Source organism: Dermochelys coriacea, chromosome 1 (assembly GCF_009764565.3).
Source record: "Dermochelys coriacea isolate rDerCor1 chromosome 1, rDerCor1.pri.v4, whole genome shotgun sequence".
NCBI lineage: Eukaryota > Metazoa > Chordata > Testudines > Dermochelyidae > Dermochelys > Dermochelys coriacea.
Genome location: NC_050068.2, coordinates 111,103,469 through 111,116,848, shown reverse-complemented (window position 1 = coordinate 111,116,848; position 13,380 = coordinate 111,103,469). Strand labels below are relative to the sequence as shown.

General features: G+C 41.7%; 1 protein-coding gene across 1 annotated transcript in view; it reads left to right on the top strand.

Annotated features, from left to right (window-relative positions):
• The window catches only part of GRTP1 (growth hormone regulated TBC protein 1), a 52,926-nt gene extending 40,094 nt beyond the window's left edge, over positions 1 to 12,832 (top strand). The window contains exons 6-8 of the mRNA XM_038379447.2: positions 7,931 to 8,103; positions 8,935 to 9,120; positions 12,356 to 12,832. Of these exons, the coding sequence (XP_038235375.1) occupies positions 7,931 to 8,103; positions 8,935 to 9,120; positions 12,356 to 12,460 (464 nt within the window). The 3' untranslated portion in view covers positions 12,461 to 12,832. The remainder of the gene's footprint in view (positions 1 to 7,930; positions 8,104 to 8,934; positions 9,121 to 12,355) is intronic.
• Positions 12,833 to 13,380: the final 548 nt, after the last annotated feature.

Here is a 13,380-nt window from a genome sequence, read left to right as displayed (position 1 = left end):
TGTAAGGACTCTAATGCCATGTTCTCAGTTACAAATAGATTAAGAATAAGATCCAAAAATAAAAAGCACCACATATAAAACTTTTATATCCTTAAACCACTGACTTTGTGTGTGTGAGTGAGAGAGTAGTAAAAATGCTATTCCAAAAAGTAACTTGATATGAATTCAAAACTGTTGTGGACGTGGTTGCAAAGAACTATTAAAAAACATGTGAAGGGTTGTGTACAGAAAAGGCCAGGGATCCATTCTCATTAGTAAACAATGCCAAAATAGGAGAGCAATTTAGATTAAATATTGGAATTTTTATAACCATGACAAAATTAAGCACTGAAACAAGTTGCAGAGAGGTTGGAAAATCACCTTCACTATGGTAAGACTAGATGCCCATCTGTCAAAGGTGGCATGGACAATTAGATTAATCCTGCTGTGTTGCAAAAGGTCATTTGGGTCACAGAGGACCTGCTAGAGGTCCTCTGTGACCCAAATGATTCTATGAAAACCGAAGATATTTTGTATGGAGCATCTGTGACTGCATAGTCCAGTTGGCTGTATATGGAGACACCTCACTATTCCAGAGGTGGGAAAACTGTGGCCCGCGGGACCCTCCTGCCCGGCCTCTGGGCTCCTAGCCTGGGGGGCTAGCCCCCGGCCCTTCCCCTGCTGTTCCCCCTCTTCCGCAGCATCAGCTCACTGCACCACCAGCACAATGCTCTGGGTGCCGGGGCTGCGAGCTCCTGGGCCAGCGCAGCTGCAAAGCCTGCCCTGACCCGGTGCTCTGTGCTGCGCAGTGGCATGGCTGGCTCCAGCCGGGAAGCGTAGCTCTAGCACCGCCAGCCACAGGCAGCGTGGTCAGGGGGTGGGGGGGGTTGGATGGAGGGCAGGGGAGATTGAAGAGGTGGTCGGAGAGCAGGAGTGTGTATAGGAGTCAGGGCAGTCAGAGGGTGGGGAACAGGGGGGTTGAATGAGGGCAGGGGTCCTGGGGGGGCCAGTCAGGAAGGAGGGGGGGGTTGGATGAGGCGGCAGGGAGCAGTCAGGAGCGGGGGGCCTGGGAGCGGTCGGGACAGGGAGCAGGGAGTGGTGGATGGGGCAGGAGTCCTGGGCGGGCCGTCAGGGGGCGAGAAGCAGGGGGGTTGGGGGCTGGGCCACACCTGGCTGTTTGGGGAGGCACAGCCTCCCCTAACCGGCCCTCCATACAATTTTGGGAACCCGATGTGGCCCTCAGGCCAAAAAGTTTGCCCGCCCCTGCTCTATTCTGTGGTCACTAAAGTTCACCTGTAGAATTTAGGCTTTACTATGACAGATTGCTGATTCTTTTAATGCCATATCTTTCTAGAATTAGAATGTTAACATCAAAGCAGGGTGGATTTGATTTAAATCAAATTGATTTAAATTACAATTTAAATCAGTAGTCAGTAGATTTAATCATGAATTTCTACATAAAAGTGCATTCTTGTTGATTGTTAGAACCTTAATACATATTCTTCACAACTCAGAGATAGATGAGACCCAAACTGGGTCTCCTTTACAGCCTGCTGCCATTATAGGTTTTCCCTTCTCATGAGAGAATGGTATGGTAGATCTCAAATCAATGAAGGCTACACTCAGAAAGACCTCAAGACATCTGGAATATGCTGCTCAAACAGTCTCACTTTTGTTCTACTGCCTGTCTCTCCCTTTCCACATTTATCTCCAGACTTCTTCTCCTTGTCCAGATCTATTCCGCCCCCAACAACCTTCTTTTCATTGAACTTTTTGAAACTTTGCACTTTTAGAGAGAGGTAAGGGTTTCACCCTGTGTATACAAATTTGCAGAGGAACAATAGGGTTGAGGTCTGTTATTTCTCACCTCTATATATTATTTATTTATTTAACAACATTTTTGCTGTTAACAAGCATGTTATCTCTGAAGACACAATCCACAGTTTGAGAACTGCAAAACAAAGCATCTCTGATGGTATCCTCTAGACTTATCACTGAGTCCCATTGGGTAGATAGAAAGATTAACCTAAATAATCTATACAGAAGCCCCTGGAACCTTTAAGATTGGGTCCCTAATCCATGAACTATTGGAACTCATTTACAAAACTTTTCTTAAACATTACATGAATATATTGTCTAATACTATAGAATTAGAATTTATAATCCTCTATTCCATGATGAGACATTATAGCTCAAAGATGTATCTTAATTAAAACTATCTTTACCAAGTTTTTTTCCTCAAAAATCATTTTATCAAAAAAATCATTGATTTTTATCCACCTTGCATCAAAGCTATATTTTCACCAACATATTACATTTATCATTAAAATCACTGTAAATGACTGAAAATCTATAGGTAGTTTTTTACATAAGGAACTTTCAGGAATACTTCTGGGTTGTACTTGAATACCGTGCTCCCAATTTTGATATACAGACTCTCCCCGACTTACACAATCGTTCCGTTCCGGAAAGCCTTGTGTAACCTGAATTTTATGTAAATTGGAAACATATATTGTGCAAGCTTAAAAAACAAACAATTACAACAAAAATATTGCATTTACCTTAATCCTGTTGTTATCCTGGCACACTGAAGGCTGCGTTTTGGTGGCAGATGACAATGGGCTTAATTTATAGATGAGGAAAAAGAGGAGGAGACGGGCATTATATCATCAGGGTCGTCAGAGGGGGCTTTGGAGGTGGAAGGCTGTGGAGATGTGGACGTTGCAGGGCCTTTCAACCTTCTTTACAAACTTATCAAGAGATGACTGGATAGTGTGGCCTCTTTCCTCTCTTCATATAGCTGTCTAACAGGCCAGCGTTTCATCAATGCCTCTGTTTGCTTTCAAGAATCATGAGGAATTGGGGTCCATCTTCTCAAACCTTGCCATTGCAGAGTCAGTCTCACGAAATGCAAGTGCCATCTCCTTAGTGTTGAAGTATTGTGGCTCTTCGACTTCATTCTCTGCTTCAGTCTGCTGTTTTACTGCTTCTGATTCCATGAGATCCTCATTTGATGATTCAGCTCCATGGGATTCGATAAGATCATCCACGTCACCAAAATCAACCTCCAGCTCAAGCTGCTCGGCAAGCTTCACAATTTCATCTGTCACCTCCTCACCTCTTTGGAAACCTTTAAAGCTGTGTATGAACTGTGGGCACGCTTTGTTCCATACGACATTCAAACAAACTTGGGTAACCTCTGCCCAGGCCTTAGCAATATTTATGATGGCTTGGTAAATGTTGTATGATTTCCAAAAATCGTGTAAAGTCTTGCCAGTCTCTCTGTCAGTTGGTTCTACTGCTTGTGCAAATGTTCTTTGTAGATAATAGGCTTTAAAATTAGCAATGACCCCCTCATCCACGGGCTGTAGGATCGAAGTCATGTTAGGAGGCAGAAACACGACTTTTACATTAGGGTGAAAGTCGTCTAAATGTGCGGTATGTCCAGGAGCGTTATCGACTATAAGCATAATCTTGAATGGGATGTCGTTTTCTCTGCAAAATTTCTCCACTTCAGGGATAAACAGATTTATAAACCAGTCTTTGAAAAGTGCCATTGTGATCCTAGCCTTTCAATTTGAACGGAAATGAACTGGAAGGGTAGCCTTGATAATGCCTTTAAACGCATGGGATTTTCTGAATGATAAACAAGCAACGGTTTCCATTTGCAATCTCCAGCTGCATTACCCCCAAGCAAAAGTGTTAGCCTATCTTTCGCAGCCTTAAACCCTGGCATCATTTTTTCCTCTTTTGAAATGTATGTTCTGTCTGGCATTTTTTCCCAAAACAATCCAGTTTTGTCGACGTTAAAGATTTGCTGTGCTATATAACCACCTTCTATAAGTTTTCATAACACTTTGAGATACTTTTAAGCTGCTTTTGTATCAGCACTAGCAGCCTCACCACTCTCTTTTACATTGTGAAAATTTGCACGTTGTTTAAATCTATTAAACCACCCATGACTATCCACAGACTTTGCGTTAGGATCACTGTATTTTCCCTTTATGTCTTCGAAAATACTTTTAGCCTTCACTTGAATAATCCTTAGTTTTTTAATCTGATCTTCCATCCACATTAATAGCTTTTCCATTTCATAGATAGCGCCAGAACGCTTCTTCATTATGACTATTGATTTTAAAGGAGCAGAACCTTTCACATGCTCTTTTATACGTGCACTATCATTCAAAATACTTTTCACTGTTGAGGTAGCCAAATCGAGTTCACGAGTAATTGACAACAGGCTTTGTCTGCCTTCATACTTTTTCACTATTTTCATTTTCTGCTCTAAATCGATCTTCTTTCGCTGACGAACTGGTCCTGTACTCTTGCCATCACTTGGTCACTTTCCAGGCATGATTTGAATGAAATAATGGGGTGAAATAACAGTCTTGTGTTATTTCAGTGATACTTTTCAGAGTAGCAGCCGTGTTAGTCTGTATTCGCAAAAAGAAAAGGAGTACTTGTGGCACCTTAGAGACTAACAAATTTATTAGAGCATAAGCTTTCGTGAGCATCCGATGAAGTGAGCTGTAGCTCACGAAAGCTTATGCTCTAATAAATTTGTTAGTCTCTAAGGTGCCACAAGTACTGCTTTTCTTTCAGTGATACTGTATTTCTGAGAAGCTGTGAGAGTGCAAAGCCTTTCCTTGTAGGAGATGCTACTGCTGTATTCCTCTGCACACTGCACTACAGTACTTTGCGTTTCTGTATGCTACGCAATATTTTCCACAACTCAAAAATTTTATTTATGCCTCATGGAACTTTTGCTTAAGGTCGAATTTGCGTAAGTGGGGTCTTGCGTACCCGCGGAGCGTCTGTATAAAAAATAAATACCTTAGCCCCTGACACTTCTAGTATATGCTTTTCTTTTCTGTATTGTCTATAATATCCTGGAAAAGGCTTGATAATCCATTATATAAATCTGTTTAAAATTATAAATCATTTTTTTCAGTTGTTTTGCAACTCTCTCTTCATTTTACATTTAATATTCAATTTCTGCTTATGAAGGCCAGCATGGAAACTGTTACATTAGGAACAACCTGGCTGCCCTAGTTAGAAAAGGAAGACACTGCTCAGCCATGTAGCACTGTTATGTAACATTTTAGTTATAATTTATGATATATTTTTAATCTAAACAAGGCTTCCCTGCAACTGTTTAATCGGCAGTTTATAATTCAGAAGACCCAGTAGCTGAGGAATGACTTGTCTAACTTTACTCTGGCATTTCTAACAAGTTGGGTTGGTGGCCTGACACTCACTGAGATCCTGACATTCCTTTTGTTGCAGTACCATAAAGATTGAAAAGAGCAGCTGCTGTTAATTTCAGCATATCAGATGATCACAGCAATACATAGCAGAGAGCATGTGGAACTTCAGTACCACTACACTCTGCAGTGGTTAGAGTCTATTTAATGTTCCTGTATCTCAAACATGCTCAAAAAAGAAAAGTTGCTTTGTGTTTAATTGCTTGGGGCGGGTTGCTTTGTTTTTCCTGCTTCCTTCTCCCATTGCTAAAGTGCTTATTCTTTTCTTTGAAGTAGCATTTTTTAAATTCCTGGTTTACAGAAAACAAATGCTTCTGTACATTTGAGCATTTTGATTTATCTTCTTTATCTATGTTCCAAGTTGCAAATGTTGCAAAAGAGTCAGGGGAGCATAAAACATGAAGGAAGAGAATTGTTGTATTGGCTATTTGACTGATTTTTATCCACCCTGCATTTTTACTCCACTCTGGCAGCTGGAATTTTCAGAGGTGTCCATATACATTTTACTGACTGTTTTGTTTCAGTACTCAGAGCTTTCCTATGACTGATCCTAGAGTGGAGGCTGTAGGGATGTATATAGTAGCAATAATGCACATGGATAAAGCTTTCTGCAGAAGCAGGTGAATCTTGGGTGGGAAGGAAGAAATTATAGATTACAAATAAAGGGCAAGAGTCCGAAAGGTTATGTGTTGTGCTTTGTTGTGCCATGAGAGTGGCTCTGGAAGTTGAATATGAAAAATGTAGAGATAAATATTATTGGGTTGTAAACAGGGGAGGGTGAGGTTGTTTGGGTAAGTCTTTGTAAAGTGCCTAACACACATTTTAAACTTAATTAATAATAATAAAATTTCCATTATAATTTACTATTCTTGAATTCAGATTTCTGCAGGTGGAAATTTGTGTTGTGTTCTCATACCGTCTGCTGTCTCTGGGCTTCTCAAGGATACTTAGAAATCTACTGTTTAGGGGCTGGTAGAGTTATAAAATTATTTAAGGCTAGTGGGTTTTTCTCCCTTGTATTGTTTCATTTTCACTTAAACCATCTCTGTTCTTGTCCTATGTGTTTGGGAGTCTTGGCAGAAACCAACAAAAATGACATGAGGACTTAACTATCAATCCTCTTATCCCATCAAGTTGTAAGTGAAGGCATAGTGAGATGCTTGCATTACCAGTTGGTGTGCTTGTTTTGCACTATGAGTAAATAATACTAATAACTGAGGTCTTGTCAGACCCGCACCTATGAACACTAACTCTTTTTTTATTAAAAAGAAAAGGAGTACTTGTGGCACCTTAGAGACTAACAAATTCATTAGAGCATAAGCTTTCGTGAGCTACAGCTCACTTCATCGGATGCATTTGGTGGAAAAAACAGAGGCTCACGAAAGCTTATGCTCAAATAAATTTTTTAGTCTCTAAGGTGCCACAAGTACTCCTTTTCTTTTTGCGAATACAGACTAACACGGCTGCTACTCTGAAACCTGTCTTTTTTTATTATAATATACACACACATGTATATGTCTGCATGTGTTCACACAGGCTTTTTTAGGTTTCTTGTTTAGATGGGGGTAGCTACCAACCCCCAAATTGGCTTTAACTGCCCCTGCTTGGATTGGGAACGATCAGCTGTGGCTGGGATTACAAAAACATTTAGCAAAGCTGAGGAATGAACTGTTAGGGAGTTGGGATAGGGAGTGATTGTGCCAGACTTGGAGGAAGTAATGTTTTGTGTGGAGGGATCAGCGCTTGCTGAGGCAGAGTTGATGATCTGAGGGTGCAAATACCCTTGTTCCTCAGTGTAATTTACTTATGTGCTCAGGGCACAATGGTTAAAGTGATTTATAACTTCAGTACCTTTAACTTTACAAGTTTCAGAGTAGCAGCCATGTTGGTCTGTATTCGCAAAAAGAAAAGGAGTACTTGTGGCACCTTAGAGATTAACAACTTTATTTGAGCATAAGCTTTCGTGAGCTACAGCTCACTTCATTGTATGCATTCAGTTGAAAATACAGTGTGGAGATTTATATACATAGAGAACATGAAACAATGGGTGCTACCACACACACTGTAACTAGAGTGATCAGGTAAGGTGAGCTATTACCAGCAGGAGAGTGGGGGCGGGGAAGACGCACCTTATGTAGTGATGATCAAGATGGGCCATTTCCAGCAGTTGACAAGAATGTCTGAGGAACAGTGGGAGGTGGAGGGGGGGAATAAACATGGGGAAATAGTAACTTAGACTTGAATAGAGACTGGGAGTGGATGGGTCATTACACAAAGTAAAACTATTTCCCCATGGTTATTTCCACCCCCCACTGTTCCTCAGACGTTTTTGTCAACTGCTGGAAATGGCCCACCTTGATTATCACTACAAAAGGTTTTCTTCCTCCCCACCCCCCCACTCTCCTGCTGGTAATAGCTCACCTTACCTGATCACTCTAGTTACAGTGTGTGTGGTAGCACCCATTGTTTCATGTTCTCTATGTATGTAAATCTCCCCCCTGTATTTTCCACTGAATGCATCCAATGAAGTGAGCTGTAACTCACGAAAGCTTATGCTCAAATAAATGTGTTAATGTCTAAGGTGCCACAAGTACTCCTTTTCTTTAAACTTTACAAGAAATTCTCAAATTAATGTTATGGAGGTTTCACACTGGTTACTGACAAATTTTTGTTTTCTTCCTCTAAAGATTATTATAGTCCAGAAATGATGGGGTTGAAGACCGATCAGGAGGTCCTTGGAGAACTTGTGAGAAAGAAAGTTCCAGCAGTGGCAGAGTTAATAGATCGACATAGTGTCATGTGGACTCTGATAGTGTCACGCTGGTTTATATGCTTATTTATTGACATTCTTCCAGTAGAGGTAAGTATAACTTGAAGATATTTTAATTTACATGAGTGGAGAACGGGAGTTATGTGCAGTATTTTTTAAAAATGTCATATGCCCCTCAGGTTACCTGTGTGGTGGTCTCCTGTCTGAATGCATAGAGCTCTATGAGAGAGAAACCAACAGGAAATGAAACAATGGCAAAGATAGGGGGTTATGATAAGGTATACCAAGAGTCCCCAGAAAACAATAGGGATACCATTAATTAGGGGAATACCCCTAGCGTGGCTTCACTACTCTGGCAAGGTTTATTCTTCCTGGACCAAAAACCCAGGGAGCATCAAGGAGACACAGACAGACAGAGCATGCTACGAACAGGACAGTCTGCTTCCCTCAGCTGAGAGGAGCTTACCAAAGCTGACAAGGAAAGATTTAGGATTAGTTAAGAGGATATATGCATATAGACCCTTTGCTCTGTGAACTATGCACCTTTGGGTGAATGAATAAATAATGCTTTGTTTTGAAGAAACTGGTTTTGAGTCACTAATCAATCCCTATTGCAGGTTACTGGAGGAATCACAGGTGCCAAACCCAGTTGGGCCTGTTGAGTTAATAAGGTGGGGAAATGGGCTACAGCTCAGAGATCCAGTCTAGAAGTGGTTAGACTGGGTTTCCACCCAGAGTGAGGTACAGCAAGCCAGTCCTCTGACCTGAGGGGTGTACTGGAGGAGGGACAAAAAGGGGTTTAAGGTGTGATTTGCCTGATAACTGATATGTTAGATCATTGTCCCACTGATAATGCCTCAATAAACATTACTGACTACAAAGCAGCAAGAGAACCTTTCTAACAGCTTTCTTCTTCTACAGACTGTTCTCCGAATTTGGGACTGTTTGTTCTATGAGGGATCAAAAATCATCTTTCGTGTCGCCTTAGCATTAATTAAGCAACACCAAGCTTTTATTTTGGAAGCCACAAATCTCCCTGACATTTGTGATAAGTTTAAGCAGATCACCAGAGGGACATTTGTAACAGAGTGTCACATCTTTATGCAGGTAAGTGTTTCCAGTTTACAATGCAGAACAGGTAAAAGCTATGAAAACAAATAGACTTTGAAGGGCCCAAAAGGTGTCTAGGTTGAACGGGAGTTCCATCTCCTCAATCACCTTGGGGAGTCCAACGGTACCAGACTTGACTGTCTCCCTAGCAGGGCCGAAGTTGACGGTGCTGGCACCAAAGTTCTCTGCACTGGGTGCTCCTCCCTGGGACTGGCTCCGAAGGGGTGGGTCTCGGAGTTGGAGATCCGCTCCTTCCCTGCTTGTGGTGTTGCTTTTGCACTGGGGAATGGGACTGTTGTTGGGCTGTTCCCGCGGGTCTCTCCCACAGTCCTTCCGTGGTGCTGCTTCTACCTCTGCTGCCAGGGCACTGCGCACCGATGAGCTTGGTGCCGGGTCTTGCTGCGCTGATGTGGGTTGCAGTGTAGGCCGCCTCCATAAGGAGCTGCTTGAAGTGAAAGTCTCACTCCTTTTTTGTTCCGTGGGGAAACCCTTTACAAATCCTGCACTTGTCTGCTTGGTGTGCTTCCCCCAGGCACTTTACATAAGCGTCGTGGGGGTCCCCGTCGGCATGAGCTTGTTCCAGGACTTGCAGGGTTTGAACCCCTGGGGCTTAGGCATACCTCGAGTCCCCAAGGGGAGACCGTGGGTTGGGGTGGAGGGGGAAACCCCACTCCAACAGCTACCTGTTGTACCAACAGAAAACTACTTAAACTAAACTTAACTCGACTAGGGATAACTCTAAACTGCACTAAACTGAAAAGCTAGAGAAACAAGGAGAGCTTGCTATGCAAGTCACTGCAGTTCCAACGATCGTCACTGGCGGTAAGAAAGAACTAAAGAGGCGCCGGGTCAGCTGGGTCATATATTGAGCGCCATGGAGGCGCCATTCCAGGGGGCTCCACAGCCGACCCGATGGGTGCTGCTAGGTGGAAAACTTTCCAACGACTGTGCATGTGGCACATGCGCTCCTAATTGGAATCGATATGAACAATCACTCTAATAATAATAATGGCTTATTCTACCAGAGCTCAGTTTGCTTCTTCAGCCTTCCTGAGTAATGTACCTATTACAGGCATCTGCATATCAGCAACATGGTTGTCTTTGGACTCTTTTTCAAGACGTTATCCCATCATTCGAGCCTCCTGAGACAATGTCAGCTTTGGCAAGTTAGTGCTGCAGTCTCTCTTCCAATGATCTGAAATCCCACAAGCTGTTTAGGTGACTTTGTAACTTCCCAAAGTGAATGTATATGTGCACAGTACACCAAAAATGGTTGGTTACCTCTACAGTAACTGTTGTTCTTTGAGATGTGTTGTGCACTTACACCTTCCACAACCCTCTCTCCTTTCCCACTATTTCAGACAGCGTTTTACAGGTGGTGGGGAAAAAACAAAGAGGGAGGTGGCAAACTCACCCCTTTATGCTCTTGGCTGGGTGCATGAGGAAAACAGGGGCGGATATGCCACCTAGTGGTGCTGCTGGCAAAAGTCTTTGACTTGTGTGCATTGGGCACACAACTAAAGTGGAATGTATACATGCAGAACACATCTCAAAGAACAACAGTTACTGGAGAAGAGTAACTGTTTTTTTTTTATTTTGAGGTATAATGCCATAAAACTTCCTCACCATGGTGCTGAACAAAACTTGCAGCATGGTTTTTAAAGTTTACTTAGAGTTCATAGCTCAGTTCTGTGGGCATCTCATATTTCCTTCTCCCTATTCAAAACAGATAACTGTTCCTAAAGTAATACAATGTCTCATCTGTGGCAAGCTTATAAATGACCTGTTTGAACAATTAGAAGGCTGATGTGGGCTATGAGACACAATTTTTGATGTTTGTGTTTAAGCCATCTCATGTTTGACTATTATGTCTTCAGAGTTAACAATGCAGTTGAAGCAACAATTATTGTGTATGTTGGCTAGCATCTGAAATATTTCTGTCTAGAATCAGGTTATGCCCCTTCTGTAACAGTGTCTTTGCATAACACTTCCCTAAAAGTATAGTTTAGGGGAGGAGTAAATGTACAGGTGTTTTATATGGGGTAGAAACGACATAGTGAAAAGATCTAAATGGAACCATGGAGCCCAGATTACTATTTATTTTCACATAAAATGGATTGGGTTTTATATAGGTTTGGCTTTGGTGAATTTAGATATGTGTTCAAAAATCAAATGCACAGCTACCAATTGGGAAATAATTGCTTAGGCGGTAATACTGCTGAAAAGGACCTGGGCATTATAGTGGATCACAAACTGATATGAGGCAACAATGTGCTACACTTGTGAAAAAGGCTAATATCATTCATGAGTGTTGTATGTAAAACATGGGAAGTAATTGTCCCACTCTACTTGGCCCTGATGAGGCCTCAGCTGGAGTACTGTGTCCCGTTCTGGATGCTACACTTTAGGAAAGATAGTCCAGAGGAGAGCAACAAAAACAATAAAAGATTTAGAAAATCTGGGCATGTTTAATCTTGAGAAAAGACTGAGGGGGATCCTGATAAGTCTTCAAATATGTTAAGAGCTATTATAAAGAGGACATTGATCAATTGCTCTCCATGTCCACTGAAGGTAGGACAAGAAGTAATGGGCTTAATCTGCAGCAAGAGAGATCTAGGTTAGATATTGGAAAGTTTTTCCTAGCTGTAAGGTAGTTAAACTCTGGATTAATCTTTCAAGAAATTTGTCATCACTAGAGGTTTTTTAGAATATGTTGGACAAACACCTGTCCTGGGTGGTCTAGGTTTATTTGGCTCAGCCTCAGTCCAGGGGGTGGAACTTGTGGACCTCTTGAGGTCCCTTCCAGCCAGACATATTTATGTTCAGTACTGAGCTGCTACTCATAGAACCATCGAGAAACTTTATGGCAGAATTACAGTGTGTAAAATTACTATGGAACATATCTCAGAATTAACTACATTTTTTGGAACTTTATTTTCACACTTACCTTGAATGTTGAATGAACTAATTAAGTTCCTCTGGATAACTGTGCGTGGTTTGGAGTCAGGAGACTTAGGTTCTGTTCCCAACACTGCAGCTGATAATACTTATCCACCTTATGAAAGCACTCTGATCTGTGTCTGAAGAGTCTTAAACAGTGCCATGTGCTGAAATTTACAGTAGGGACTTAAGCATTTCTTTAGTGCTCCTTTCATCTGTAGGTGAAATCTAGGAAGACTTTCATTCATTTTTGTCTGGGATCATGTTTTTAACTAACAATTCTCTGTTTTAGAAAATATTTACAGAACCTGGAAGCTTGTCCATGGCAACAGTTAACAAACTTCGAGAGACTTGTAGAGCAAAGCTGGTTGCTCAGGGATCAACCAACAATATTTAAGCAGATGGTCAGTTACCACAGAAATTGACACATTCCTCTACTTTAACTGCACTGACGGAAGCACAATTTCTAAACTTTCCATTAGTGTCAATTGACACTTGACCAATTTTTCCTGCCTTTCAAGTAAGTGTTGTGAACGTTTTGTACGCTGTCAGTAATCCAGTAACTTGAACCTTTTACAAATGGTTGAGAATATTATCTGAGTAGAATGTGACCAATGTGGGCGACATCTTTAAAAAGTCACTACCCTTGTTTCTCTTCAGGGCATTTTGTAATGTCTGAATAAATAGCTGGATAGAGCTATATGAACAGTTCTGTATATTACTCATGAAACCACAGCCATTTGTACAAAATAAATTATATTTATTTGTCAAAATCTGTTTTACAGAGTTGTGTTGCTATATGTACCTTGGTATCTGACTCCCAGGGTCTGGCAGTGACAGGCCTTCCCAGAAAATGAACAGCCCCACTATCTCAATCTTCCCTAACTATGAACTTAGCTGCTTCTCTTCCCTGTACTTGCCATTACATATCGGCTCACTGCTTCCCTCTCGACTACCTTCCTTTCTCTTTTCTCACTCTTTCCTGGTACTGGCCTGTAATGTGGTGGCTGCTTCCTAGAAGCATTTAAAAAACTGAAATAGTCTAGCACCAATACATACCAATGGAGTGGTGGCCTGATATTTTCACCAGACGTTACCATTATTTATATAGCTCTCAGCAATTTTGTAGGTACTTTAGACAAATAGGCATGCCCTCTACTCCGAAGAGTGGAAGGAAAGGGAGGGAGGAGAAATGGGGGTTGCAGTTATAAAACAGTGGAGTTACTGGTGGCTTGCAGCATGTTCTCTTGTTACAAGATGTTTCTATATTGTTGAGACAGTGGGAGGGGAGTGAAGGGTGGAAGAGTGGGTAAGGGG